At 41.9% G+C, this 13,706-nt stretch overlaps 1 protein-coding gene across 1 annotated transcript in view; it reads left to right on the forward strand.

The window, feature by feature from the left end:
• TMEFF2 (transmembrane protein with EGF like and two follistatin like domains 2) overlaps positions 1 to 13,706 on the forward strand; it is a 662,476-nt gene that overhangs the window by 325,430 nt on the left and 323,340 nt on the right. The window contains exon 5 of the mRNA XM_063430171.1: positions 6,507 to 6,603. Coding sequence (XP_063286241.1) covers positions 6,507 to 6,603 — 97 coding nt within the window. The remainder of the gene's footprint in view (positions 1 to 6,506; positions 6,604 to 13,706) is intronic.

A 13,706-nucleotide genomic window follows, 5' to 3' on the forward strand; every position in this document is an offset into this window, starting at 1 on the left:
ATGCATCTTGGACGTAAAAACCCAAGGGCAGAGTATAGAATATTTGATAGAGTCCTAACCTCAACATCTGAGGAAAGGGATTTAGGGGTGATTATTTCTGAGGACTTAAAGGTAGGCAGACAATGTAATAGAGCAGCAGGAAATGCTAGCAGAATGCTTGGTTGTATAGGGAGAGGTATTAGCAGTAGAAAGAGGGAAGTGCTCATGCCATTGTACAGAACACTGGTGAGACCTCACTTGGAGTACTGTACACAGTACTGGAGACCATATCTTCAGAAGGATATTGATACCTTAGAGAGAGTTCAAAGAAGGGCTACTAAACTGGTTCATGGATTGCAGGATAAAACTTACCAGGAAAGGTTAAAGGATCTTAACATGTATAGCTTGGAGGAAAGACGAGACAGGGGGGATATGATAGAAACATTTAAATACATAAAGGGAATCAACACAGTAAAGGAGGAGACTATATTTAAAAGAAAAAAAACTACCACAACCAGAGGACATAGTCTAAAATTAGAAGGACAAAGGTTTAAAAATAATATCAGGAAGTATTACTTTACTGAGAGGGTAGTGGATGCATGGAATAGCCTTCCAGCTGAAGTGGTAGAGGTTAACACAGTAAAGGAGTTTAAGCATGCGTGGGATAGGCATAAGGCTATCCTAACTATAAGATAATGCCAGGGACTAATGAAAGTATTTAGAAAATTGGGCAGACTAGATGGGCCGAATGGTTCTTATCTGCCGTCACATTCTATGCTTCTATGTTTCTAGTTGTGATGCTCACATCCCTACTGAAGGCAGGGGCCATCATGGGTACTCTAACCAGTCTGCGGCTACAGAACACCATACGCAGCACATTTATTTTAGCAATATGAGCTACAGTAGCTCTTCTGTTGTGATTGGACCAGAAGGGCTAGCACATGCTCCCCATGTGCATCAATAATGAGAGATAGATAGATAGATAGATAGATAGATAGATAGATAGATAATATGCAAGTTTCATCATGTCTGGAGCTTGGGAATGTACTTATTAAAATCTGTCAAAGCACCAGTTGATGAAATGATGTTTTAAAATGAACATCTTGTGCATCAGTCTCCTGTAGACTTGGGAAATTTCAAGCAAATGATTACTTGTGTTCATCAAGGCTCTCATCTCCAAAGCTGGAAATGTAGAAATAAAATATGGGAGGGGGGGTTAAACCTCAGACTGGTCATCGCTGCAGACATGCAGGCAACAAACAAAAGTAAACAATTCCTGCTGTTCTGGTATAAGTATGGTTGCTCATCTTGGAACTTTAATCTTATTGAACACTCAGATGTAATCAGTTACATTGTGTGTCTCCAGTGAAAGAACTATTTTTTCCCCAAGTACAAATGTCATGTAGTCTTGTACAATCATTATTTTCAGAGCATCTATTTCAGAGAATGTCCAAACCTCTTCATAAAAATGGTTTTATTTGTCTTTCTATGTTTTTGTCAACTGACCCACTGAGCTGCTTTAACTTAAAAAGAGAGCAGATTGAAAGCACAGCAATGATTGGGCTCCAGCTTTTGATATTTTTCTACAGCACGTAAATATTGCAACTATTAAGGAACATCTATTATTGCCTGTCTCTGTAAACACAAATGTAATGTCAGTGTGACGTCTTATTACTGTACATTTGTAGTCAATGATTAGAATTTTAGAGATTTTATTTTAGATTATGTTCTTTAATATGTTAAAATCTTACCAAATGTGCATTTTAGGTAAGCCTTTGATGACGAATATTTAAATGAGTTTCAAATGAATTAGAATCTATTGTGTTTTGTTTTGTTTCTGTAATTGTCTATAACCTAAAAGCATACATTGTTTTATTTATCCGGTTGTATTTTATTTATATTTTTAAAAAGTCACATATAATAATTTTTAAATATGCAACTAAATTACTTTTAGGTGATAGACAAATACAGAAACAAAAGAAAACACAATATATTCTCACTAGCTATAGTGCTTAAAAGGTACACTAAAGGCACCCAGAATGCTTTATCTTTATGTCATGCCATCTCCCGCTTCATCCCTCCAAGTAAAAACATTGAAGTTCTGCAGAACTGCAAATTCTTTTCATTGCAGGTTTTACATGAACCTAGTGACTGTACCTCAGATAACCATTAGAGGCACTTCTGACAAAATACCCACTAGAGGCACTTCTGACACTAAACATTGCTAACATAGAGACCATCTGATTGGCATGGCGCAGTGTTTTGTCCTGTATGCTCACTAGCCTCCCTAGCCTTACTATGGAAAAGTATTGTATTGGCTGAGATCATCAATCTTTATGATCTCAGACAAGGAGGTAGAAAGGCAGTGCAGAGACCAGTGCAATGTAGGTAGTAAACTACCTTTTTTACTCCTTTCAGTTGGGATCCGGGGACCTGAACCACTACCATGACACTATAACTTTAACTTTTTAGCATTCCTATGCCTAATAACAGGGTACCCACAACCTTGTTAGTTTGGAATAAAAATATTAAAAACAGCTCTTTTCACATTGCATGGTTATACCTACAGGATCACTACACACAGATACCTCCATAAGATCTTTTAGTCTACTCAGTTTAAAATAAAATGATGCACTCTAATGTAAAATGTATGATACAAACTGAATGGTTGACATATCTATATGTATGTATTACCTATATATATATATATATATATATATATATATATATATATATATATATATATATATATATATATATATATTGATGTGCCTGCTTTTATAAATGCAGTGGAAAAACTCTAATAATTACTCAAAACAAGAAATCAATTTTAAAATCTTATCTTTAGTAAATCTATTACTTAATCGTGTACATGTTGCAATAATTTTTGTGTGCTATCTTCTTGTCAATAAAACTGACAAGACTACGAAGACACAAGCTCAATTTGACTAGCAAACAAGATGAAAAGCATTCTTAAAGTTGATGCGGACACTAGAGGAGTAAGATATAATTTAAATATTGTTATTTATGGCGCCATCGGAGTAGTGTATCTGTTATTTCACATTTCCAAGGAGACTTTTCCTATGCTATGCCTATTTGTAAATAACAAAATGAACAGAAATGTAAACATCATGTGTCATGCAACAGTATTTGTTGAATTACACACAGGTGATACTCGAAAAATTAGAATATCGTGCAAAAAAGTTCATTTATTTCAGTAATGCAACGTAAAAGGGGAAACTAATATATGAGATAGACGCATTACATGCAAAGCATAATAGTTCAAGCTGTGATTTGTCATAAATGCAATGATTAAGGCTTACAGCTCATGACAACCCCAAATCCACAATCTTAATAACTTAGAATATTACATGCAATCCATAAAACTAGGAGTGTACATAGAACAATATCGGACCTCTGAAAAGTATAAGCTTGCATATGGACTCAGTACTTGGTTTGGGCCCCTTTTGCAGCAATTGGAAGCTATCAGCCTGTGGCACTGCTAAGGTGTTATGGAAGACCAGGATGCTTCAAAAGCGACCTTCAGCTCTTGTGCATTGTTCGGTCTCATGTCTCTCATCTTTCTCTTGGCAACGCCACATAGATTCTTTATGGGGTTCAGGTCAGGTGAGTTTGCTGGCCAATCAAGCACAGTAATCCCACGGTCATTGAACCAGGCTTTGGTGCTTTTGGCAGTGTGGGCAGCTGGAAAATGAAGTCAGCATCCCCATAAAGCTTGTCTGCGGACGGAAGCATGAAGTGCTCCAAAATCTCCTGGTAGACGGCTGCGTTGACCCTGGACTTAATGAAGCACAGTGAACCAACACCAGCAGATGACATGGCTCCCCAAATCAACACAGACTGTGGAAACTTCACACTGGACTTCAAGCATCTTGCAGTGTGTGCCTCTCCATTCTTCCTCCAGACTCTGGGTCCTTGGTTTCCAAATGAGATGCAAAAGTTGCTCTCATATGAAAAGAGGACTTTGGACCATTGAGCAACAGAGGAGGTCTGTTTTTCTTTAGCCCAGGTAAGACGCTTCTGATGTTGTTTGTTGTTCAGAAGCGGCTTGACAAGAGGAATACAACATCTGAAGCCCGTGTCCAGGATCCATCTGTGTGTGGTGGCTCTCAATGTACTGACTCCAGCCTCGGTCCACTCCTTGTGAAAGTCCCCAACACTTTTGAATAGCCTTTTCCTGACAATCCACTCCAGGCTGCGGTCATCCCTGCTACTTGTGCACCTTTTTCTTCCACACTTTTCCCTTCCACATAACTTTCTATTAATGTGCTTTGGTACAGCACTTTGAAAACATCCAACTTCCTTCACAATTACCTTTTGAGGTTTTTCCTCCTTATGGAGGGTGCCAGTGATGGTTTTCTGCACAACTGTCAGGTCAGCAGTCTTTCCCATGATTGTGATTCCTACTGAACCAGACTGAGAGACCATTTAAAGGCTCAGAAACCCTTTGCAGGTGTTATGGCTTACTTAGCTGATTAGAGTGGGACACTGTGAGCCTAGAATATTGCACCTTTTCACAATATTCTAATTTACTGAGATTGTGGATTTGGGGTTTTCATGAGCTGTAAGCCATAATCATCGCACTTATGACAAATCACGGCTTGAACTATCTTGCTTTGCATGTAATGCGTCTATCTCCTATATTCGTTTCTCCTTTTACGTGGCATTAATGAAATAAATGAACTTTTGCACGATATTCTAATTTTTTGAGTATCACCTGTATATATACACTGAACAAAATTCTAAACTTTTTTTTATAAACTAAGCTGAACTCAAAGATCTAAGACTTTTTCTATGTACACAAAAGCCCATTTCTTTTAAATATTGTTCACAAATCTGTCTAAATCTGTGTTAGTGCTCACTTCTCCTTTGCAGAGATAATCCATCCACCTCACAGGTGTGGCATATCAAGATAAATCTATTTTTGATAGTAGTAGGTCACACATTGCAGGGAGTGCAATACCATTTGAAAGCTTAAGTTTAAACATTTTGTGTGTTTGATCACTACATTTAATATCTATCAGAGGAACCTAAAGTTTATATTGTTATAAAATAAATCTAGAGTAATTACTCTTTTCATTTGGCAATTTTACTCAAAACTTTTGATATATTTTTTTTTTTTTAGGAATTTTGGTGTAGCACACACAGAGTTTTAAAGCCCAACTTGTGCTCACCTTGGATTCTTTAGTACATCAATAACCACTTTTAGTTGAATTTTATAATGATACTGGATCAAAAGATATCTCTTCCAGTTTTCAGATTTTGACAGATTAATTTCTTGGGCCTTTTCTTCCAGTTTGAAACACTGCACATACAGAGATTAACCTCTCTGCTGCCGGGGGGGGAGGGGGGGGGGGGGGGGGGAGGGGAGGGAGTGGGTGTAACTCCACCTCTGACAGTTTCACTGGGTATAATCAGCCAACTGGAACAGGCTGTGCAACTTCCCATGCACAGAATTGGTTGAAGCCAATAAATGCCTGGCAGGATGGCCTCGGGTTTCTGCAGTGCTGCAAAAGCCAAATGTCATAAGTCCTGCTTCAGATCAGAACAGGAACCTGACCAGACCCAGGTAAGAGGGCAATCCTTTGCTAAACGCTTTAATAGTTTACTGGGCTATGAGGCTGTGATACTCATGGCATCATAATAACTATAGAGGGTGTAGTGGTTATGATGCTTGGAGTAACTTTTTAATCTGTAAATAATCAAAAATAAGCACTGAAAGTATATTGATTTCCTTTGATTTTGTATACCTAATTCTATTGAACATAGAACAAAGCTTTGCAAGAACAGATTCTTCGTCTTAACTCCATGTATTGGCCTCTCTCATAAGGTCAGGGCTTGACTGACGGATTCTTTTTGCATTCTAAGCCCTCGTAGGAATACTCTTTGTAATTAATTCAGAGAGAAACAAAATCTTTTTTTTCTTAACAGATTAACTTGATTCATTTAAAGAAGCCAATTAGACAGGCTTTTTTTTTTTATATAGTTTTTTATGTCAAATATTGGGAAAGGCTTGCGTAAGTTTTGTTCCATCTTATCAGAAATCTTTAGAACAAAGGAAATCATGCTGTGGAAAATCTCTAAGTGCATTTATAAGAGAATGTCTCCCTCTCTCTAATTTAAATCTCTATGAATGATGGTTAAATAAACCTGATACTAAATAAAACTGTCACTCGTAGCTAGTAGATGAAATAGAGACTGACATATCATACATGCAGGTTTTAGGTAACGTTGTTGGTTTGTAATCTTAAATTCTGGGATATTGTCAAAAAGTATGATTTATTTCAAAAGACCACCAAAGGCAGTTTAAACTATTTCCATTTAAATGTTCTCCTCTCATGTCATCCCAGACAATATATTTCCCCCTGTCCTTTTGCGATTAATCTCCTGGTCTAATATTACTATACATTTGCAATAAACATTGTAATGCATTTACTGTATTGATTAGGCTGCAAATTATTTTGTTTATACATTTCATATATTCTGTTTTTGTTTGTATATTTTAGCTAATGAAGGCTCAGGAGAAACCAGTCAAAAAGAGACATCAACGTGCGACATATGTCAATTTGGGGCAGAGTGTGATGAAGATGCTGAAGATGTCTGGTAAACTTTCTTTCATCATTGATTTTTTTTTTCCCCAAACTGTCTGTATAATTTTGGAGATCTGTCTGTAGAAATGTGCTTGAGATAGCATCATCATCACAAAAGGATGTGATTGAGATAGCATATTGTCAAGGCAAACAGATGACTACTTTGAAAAGCAGTTTCATGATAATGATGCCTGATATTATGGTAATATATACAACACCAAAACAGGACACTACCCCACCCTGCTGCCCTAGGTCAGTTTATGGAAGTATATGTCTCTGATGGAAATTGATTTGAGGTTCTAATACTGCAGCCCAACAATGCCCATTTTCACATGCTAAAAAGTCTATTTGTATTAGTTGCCCTTTTGTCTCCTTGAACCAGCTTGTCCATTCTTTTTTGATCTCTTTAATAATCAAGAATTGAAGATTATGCTAGCGTCAGTGTACCTATAATCTTAATTTTAATAATGACAGGAGGCGAGTATTTTGCATATCTCTCTTTACTAAAACTCCATAGCAGTAAAGAAAGTAAAACGTTTTAACCAATCAAAATGCAAAAGAGGGTTAGGTATTCCCAGAAAATAGGCTCCTCCTCCTCTTTCAAAGCGACATCGTAACAGAGAAAAGTTAATATTGTAACATAGAGAAAGTTCTTCAAGGAGATCTGGAAGGCACAACAGCAGAAACGGCAGTAGTGACATGATCAAACTGCAACCAACGTCAACGGGTGAGCGTGCAACAGTAGACAGTCCTCATGGAGAGTTGTTGTCTTGAAACTTCGCCAAAGTGGCTCTTGAAACTCCAGACTGATGAAGTTAAACTGAAATGAGAGTGTGAAATGGGTTAGACTCTGGTCTCCTACTGGTTGTTATAATGGCAGTGACCCAGCAATGATATTAGCAACATATGCGAAATGAGAGACACAAAAGATAACAGTTTACTGTCCCCAGGCGATGAAGAAAATAGCTTAGAGACAGATAATAGCTTAGAGACAGATATGAAATAGAGGGAGAGAACATAGCGTTTAGTTCTAACAGTTCTATCTTACATAGCGATGGTACTAACAGTTCTATCTTCCCCGGGTGGGAAAGGGGGGGAAAATACTCGCCTCCTCTCATTATTAAAATTAAGATTATAGGTACACTGACGCTAGCATAATCTTCAATTTTATCACATGACAGGAGGCTTCCTATTTTGCATTTTTAACGCTGTAGTAAGAGTGACATGGCCGCGTTAGAGTTCGGTCGAAAGTAAAAGGTACGAAACGTAGATTCTCTCGACCAGTCTGCGGCACGTAGGATGTCCGATAATGATGCGCCCGCAGAGAAGGCTGTGGATGCAGCTGCTCCTCGTACCGAGTGGGCCCCAAAGGAAGCGTCTACGCCTGCCAACGAAAGTATCCAGCGAACCCATCTGGCGAGTGTAGTGGAAGTGATGGGGACATGTGGTCGAACATACGACACGAGGAGTTGTCCAGTAGGTGGTGTCCGAATCGGGAGCGTAACTTCAACATATCGTCGGAGAGTGGCTACTACACAGAGCTGTGGGTCGGAGTTGAAGAAGGGATAGAAAACTGTAGAAGAATCCGATTTCGTGCGACGTGATATGTGGAATGTGACCCCCTCCGGGGAGACCGAGAATGCGTCTATGTCAAACGCCCGGACGTCTGAAACTCTGCGGAAGGACACTAGACAGAGCAGAATTGTTAGTTTTGCTGATAGTTGTCGGAGTGATAGTCTATCGTTAGTCGGCCATTCCCTCAGGAAGCGTAGGACTATCTCGACATCCCAGAGTTGAGAATATCTAGTTTCGGGGGGCCGTTGTAGGCGGATGCCCCGGAGGAGTCGACATACTAGTGGGTCTTTACCAACTGGGGTCCCCATAATAGGAACGTGGGCCGCCGAGATGGCGGAGCGGACTACATTAATTGTCCTATATGACCGTCCTGTTGAGAACAGATGTGTTAGGTAGTTTAAAATGGAAGGGATAGAGGCCGTAAATGGATCAAGGTTCCGTTCCATGCACCAATCGGACCAGGAATTCCAAGCGGACAGGTAGGATCGTCTGGTTCCTGGAGCCCATGAGTCCCATAGGAGGTCCTTAGCAGCCTGCGATAGTTCGCCGACGTGCCAGGTACCCCGGAAAGTGTCCAGGCCACCAGATTGAGTCGGTTGGCTAGGATCAGTGGGTGGGGGCTCCCTTTCGGATCCCTGAGGGTATACTGGTGCGATGGCAGTAGGAGGGGATCCTGATGAGATAGGGCTAGGAGGTCTGGAAACCATGGTTGTCCCATCCATAGAGGTGTGATGAGTAGAAGAGATACTCGTTGTTGCCTCAGGTAGTGTATGGTCCTGGCTATCATGGCGAATGGGGGAAAGGCGTATGCCCCGGTGGTCGGCCATGGTTGGAGGAAAGCATCTGTTGCTGCGCTCTCCGGGTCCGGTAGCCAACTGAAGTATGTCTGTGTTTGCCTGTTGTTGCGAGACGCAAATAGGTCTAGGTGAAATGGACCTCGATGTTGTTGCAGACTTTGGAATATTTGGGGATCCAGTTTCCAATCGCTGGTGTCCCTCCAATGTCGTGAGAACCAGTCTGCCGTGAGGTTCGTGTCCCCCGGGAGATATTCCGCTTTGAGGGAGATGTTTCGGGGTAAGCAGAAGTCGAAAATCTCTTTCGTTATTTCTGACAGAATCCGGGAGCGCGCTCCGCCCAGGCGGTTGATGTAGCGGACTGCTGAGATGTTGTCCATCCGAAGGAGGATGCAGCAGTCCGTCTTTTCTTTTGCAAGGCTGCGGATGGCAAAAGATCCTGCCAGGAGTTCCAAGCAGTTTATGTGCATGTGGAGGTCTTGAGAGGTCCATGCTCCGCCTGTTGATGCACCGTTGCTTGTGGCGCCCCAACCCCAGAGGCTGGCGTCTGATTCCAGGACTATGTCGGGTGTGCTCCCAAAGATGGCTCGACCGTTCCATGCTTCCATGCTGTCCAGCCACCAACTGAGTTCTTGTCGGACCTCCTCCGTTACTGGAATCGGTTGGTCGTAAGATGGGTTCTGCCTGAGGAAAGAGGCCTTGAGGCGTTGCATTGCCCTGTAGTGGAGCGGGCCCGGGAAAATAGCTTGTATGGAAGCTGAGAGGAGTCCCACTATTCGAGCGAGGGCACGGAGTGGAATGGTGTGGGCGCGAATGGTCTTGCGCAGTTCTTTGCGAATGTTTGAGATTTTTGACGCCGGTAGTCGTAGAGTGCTTGTGGTGGAGTCTATCTCGAATCCGAGGAATTGTACTGTTTGAGAAGGTGTCATGGCTGACTTGTGGAAGTTTACTATGAAGCCCAGGGATGAAAGAAGGTCTGTGGCATATCCTGTGTGGTGTATTAGTCTGGACTTGTCGGAGCAGAAAAGCAGGAGGTCGTCCAGATATATGATGCACCGAATTCCTTGTGCCCGAAGGTGAGCGACCACGGGCTTGAGTAGTTTGGTGAAACACCATGGGGCTGAGCTGAGGCCGAAAGGGAGGCATGTGAATTGCCAGGGGCGGCCCTGCCAATGGAATCGCAGGAATTGTCGACAGGCATGGTGGACGGGTACTGAAAAGTATGCGTCCTTTAGGTCCAATCTCGTGAACCAATCTTTGTCCTGTAATAGGTCTCTCAGGAGGTGTATGCCTTCCATTTTGAAGTGCCTGTAAGTAACATATTCGTTGAGTCGTTTTAAGTTGATGACGGGGCGAAAGTCCCCTGTCTTCTTCTTCACCAGGAATATATTGCTGAAGAAGCCTTGTGGTCCGGAGGCGGGTTCGATTGCGCCTTTCGCTTGTAGGTCTTGTAGTTCTTTGTGAATGAGTTCGGAGTTCTCGGTTGAACATCTGATGGGGTATGGAGCGACCGTCTGTCGTGGTTGGGACGTGAAGTCGATCATATAGCCTTGCACCGTTTGTAGGATCCAGCTGTCTGTGGAAATGGTTCGCCATTCCTGAAAGAAAAGGGAGATGCGACCTGCAATACGATGGGAAAAAGAAGGAATCAAATGGTTGCTTACCTGTGGAAAAGCGAGCTCTGCCACGGGTACGTGGTCCACGTCCTCTGTCTGCTCCTCTGGTGTAATGGAACTGTTGACGGTACCCCACTTCGGGGTAGAAAGGTTGAGGTCTCGAGTTGCGGGGGCCTGAAGGCCAGAATCGGCTGGCAGCACGGCCCCTTTGGCGGCCAGCCCTTCCAAAAACACCCCTGGTGGGGTTATTTCTAAACACTCTCCTCATGGACGATTGGGCTTTGTTTAGTGAAGTAAAAATATTTACATGTTTGTTTAAGTCTTTGAGGAAAGGATCTCCAAATAGTTTGCCCTGTGCCAAAGGACCTAATTCTTTGGTGCCCAATTCCACCAACTTTCCGTCAATACGGAGTAAAGCTGCTTTGCGCCGCTCAGAAGAAAGGGCAGCATTGGTATTTCCCACAAAGCAAAAGCATCTTTGTGCCCACTCCCGTACATCGTGAGCCCACTCGCGAACCATGGTCGCGTCAAATTGGTCTGCTTTTGTGAGAGCGTCATCTGCCAGGTACATGATCCTGGAAAGTGGCCCCACCGAGTCCAGGAGTTTGTCTTGGACTGCCCTGAAACCTTTTTCCACGCCTTTGCGTGGGTCACGGCCACCGCGGGACATAAAGGTGGTCATCACCTGGTCAAACTCGGGCGTCTCCGCTACATGGTCTGGTAGCGAGGGTCTTGGGCATTCGGAACGCAGTCTATTGCGGACCGTCTTGTCCATAGATTTTCGAAGCCAGAGGTGCATAAATTTTGACAAGTGTTCTGGGGGCGTCCAGTCCCCTGATCGTGGGTGCCTTAGATTTCGTGGGTCGAACAGTCTCTGGCCTGATGGATCGAAGATGGCATCTTCGTCCTCTGGCAGGTTAACCGCGGCATCGGTCACTTGGGAGTCCCCCAGTAGTGTGTGTGGAAGTAGACCGGGTTGGGACTCGGATTCAGAGCCCCAAGAGTCTTCCTGTCCGTCTGATACTTCAGCCTGCCACTCGTCTAAAATGGCCAAGGACTTGGACTGCATGTCGTCCTCATCGGAGGAGTAATTAAGTAGTGGGGTCGGAGTAGCGACCGTGGAGGGCTTACGCTTTTTAGCTGGGTTTTTTTTCCTTAGTAGGGTTCTGTTTGCCCTTTTCCCCTTTCCAGTGGCGTTTGCCAGTGGAAGGTTCCTGGCTCTTATGTGGTTCCGAATCCTCGGAATCTGAATCGTGTCGGGATTGGTGGGTTTTTGGTGGCATTCTCTTTTCGGTAGTAGAGGCCATCATTTTGGAGAGGGCTTTCTCCATGGAGGCTGCTATTGCCTCGTTTATCATAGTCTGGAAGTCTGCTGTATTTTGAGAAGCTTCCATGTTTTATTACTAGCAGATAATATATATGGCACAGGGCGAAATAATTATATAGTAGCTATAGAGGTCAGTGCAGCTGTACGTATTTTTATATAGGTAACACTTGGCTGACCCCAGCAGGGTGCAGTGGTGTCCCAACAGATATAATCACAAAATTATAGTGTGATAATAACCCCAGCAGGGTCTGTGGTGTATTGAAAAAAAAAAAAAAAAAAAAAAAAAAAAAAAAAAAAAATGATCCTAGCAGGATCTAAGGATATATATATACAGGTAAGTGTATCACAGGTGAATAGTAAAAAATATATTGTAATGCACTGATAGTGATAATAAAGGAGGCTTTTGGAAGCCAAAACACCACACCAATTGGGCTTTTCAATGAGCTGGGCTTCACCCAGAGAAAAACAGAGGTGGCCACAGGGCGACCTCCAGATAAGCAGCAGTTTAAATGGAGCAGCACTCCAGACAGGCACAGTCAAAAGTTTCCTGGTGCCTGTGTACAGCAATGAGTAAATTAACAGACTGACCTCAAACGAAGTGCAGGTAATTAACCGCCGGTCTCCTGAGCGTGTCCCTCGCGGCACCGAGAAAAAACAAGATGGCGGCCGCAATCTCGCGAGACGCGAGATTGCAAATGGCCGACGCGCGAGTGAGGAGACGAGCGTGAGGAAAGCCGCGAGAGCGGCAAAGAGGGTAGAACAGCCGTATGTATGCGGCGTTAGAAGGTAGGGTAGGGAAGAAAGACCTCGGCGGGTCCGCCCGCGGGCGGCAAGTGGAGAGAAAAATTATATACCGAGTAGATGGAAATAAAGTAAAGGAAAAAGTATATTTAAAGACAGTACACTGTACAAACGATAGATAGGAAAATAATTCAGTACACAATAAACGATAGATAGGAAAATAATTCAGTACACAATAAAGATATATATATATATATATATAAATGAATATAAAATAAACAGATGTAAAAATACAACACAGTAAAAATAATAGTCAAATATATATATTAGGGAAGAGCCCAAAACTCTGACCTGTCTGCGATGGAGCAGTAAAGAAAGAGGAGGAGGAGCCTATTTTCTGGGAATACCTAACCCTCTTTTGCATTTTGATTGGTTAAAACGTTTTACTTTCTTTACTGCTATGGAGTTTTAGTAAAGAGAGATATGCAAAATAGGAAGCCTCCTGTCATGTGATAAAATTTGTCTACGGTAATGTCAGTTGATGTTTTGGGGGTTTTCTCATCATTCTCTGCAAACTCTGAAGAGTGCAATGTTTTTTTAAGAAGAGTTGGTTTTAAACAAAGGAACATATTTATCTTTTTATTTTTATTTTTTATCAACGTATCAAAATATAAAATAAATAGGTCACTAATGGAATGTGCTGTTTCCACTGGATTCTGTGGGGATTGCATAACTTTTAATACTTTAGAAAATATGAAAATATAAAAAAATATATTGTAATTATCAAAGTGTCCCAAAGAAACCAAAGGAACCAGCAGGTATATTAATTGATTCCTCCCTTTTTAAATGTTTTTGCATCAGGTTTATGTACAGAACATTTTGATATACATCATCCATTTTACTTAATGCACTTCCCTCAACAGTTGGTAGTTCGTAGTATAGGTGTGAATCTGCATGGGAATACTCTGGGGAATTTGGGAAACTATAGGACAAATCAAATGACTTAAACTATTCGGACTAGTGCTGAAAATGTATAAAGAATGCAGGAAACCACTATACATTT

The sequence above is a fragment of the Pelobates fuscus genome, chromosome 8 (genome assembly GCF_036172605.1).
Source record: "Pelobates fuscus isolate aPelFus1 chromosome 8, aPelFus1.pri, whole genome shotgun sequence".
Classification (NCBI taxonomy): Eukaryota; Metazoa; Chordata; class Amphibia; order Anura; family Pelobatidae; genus Pelobates; species Pelobates fuscus.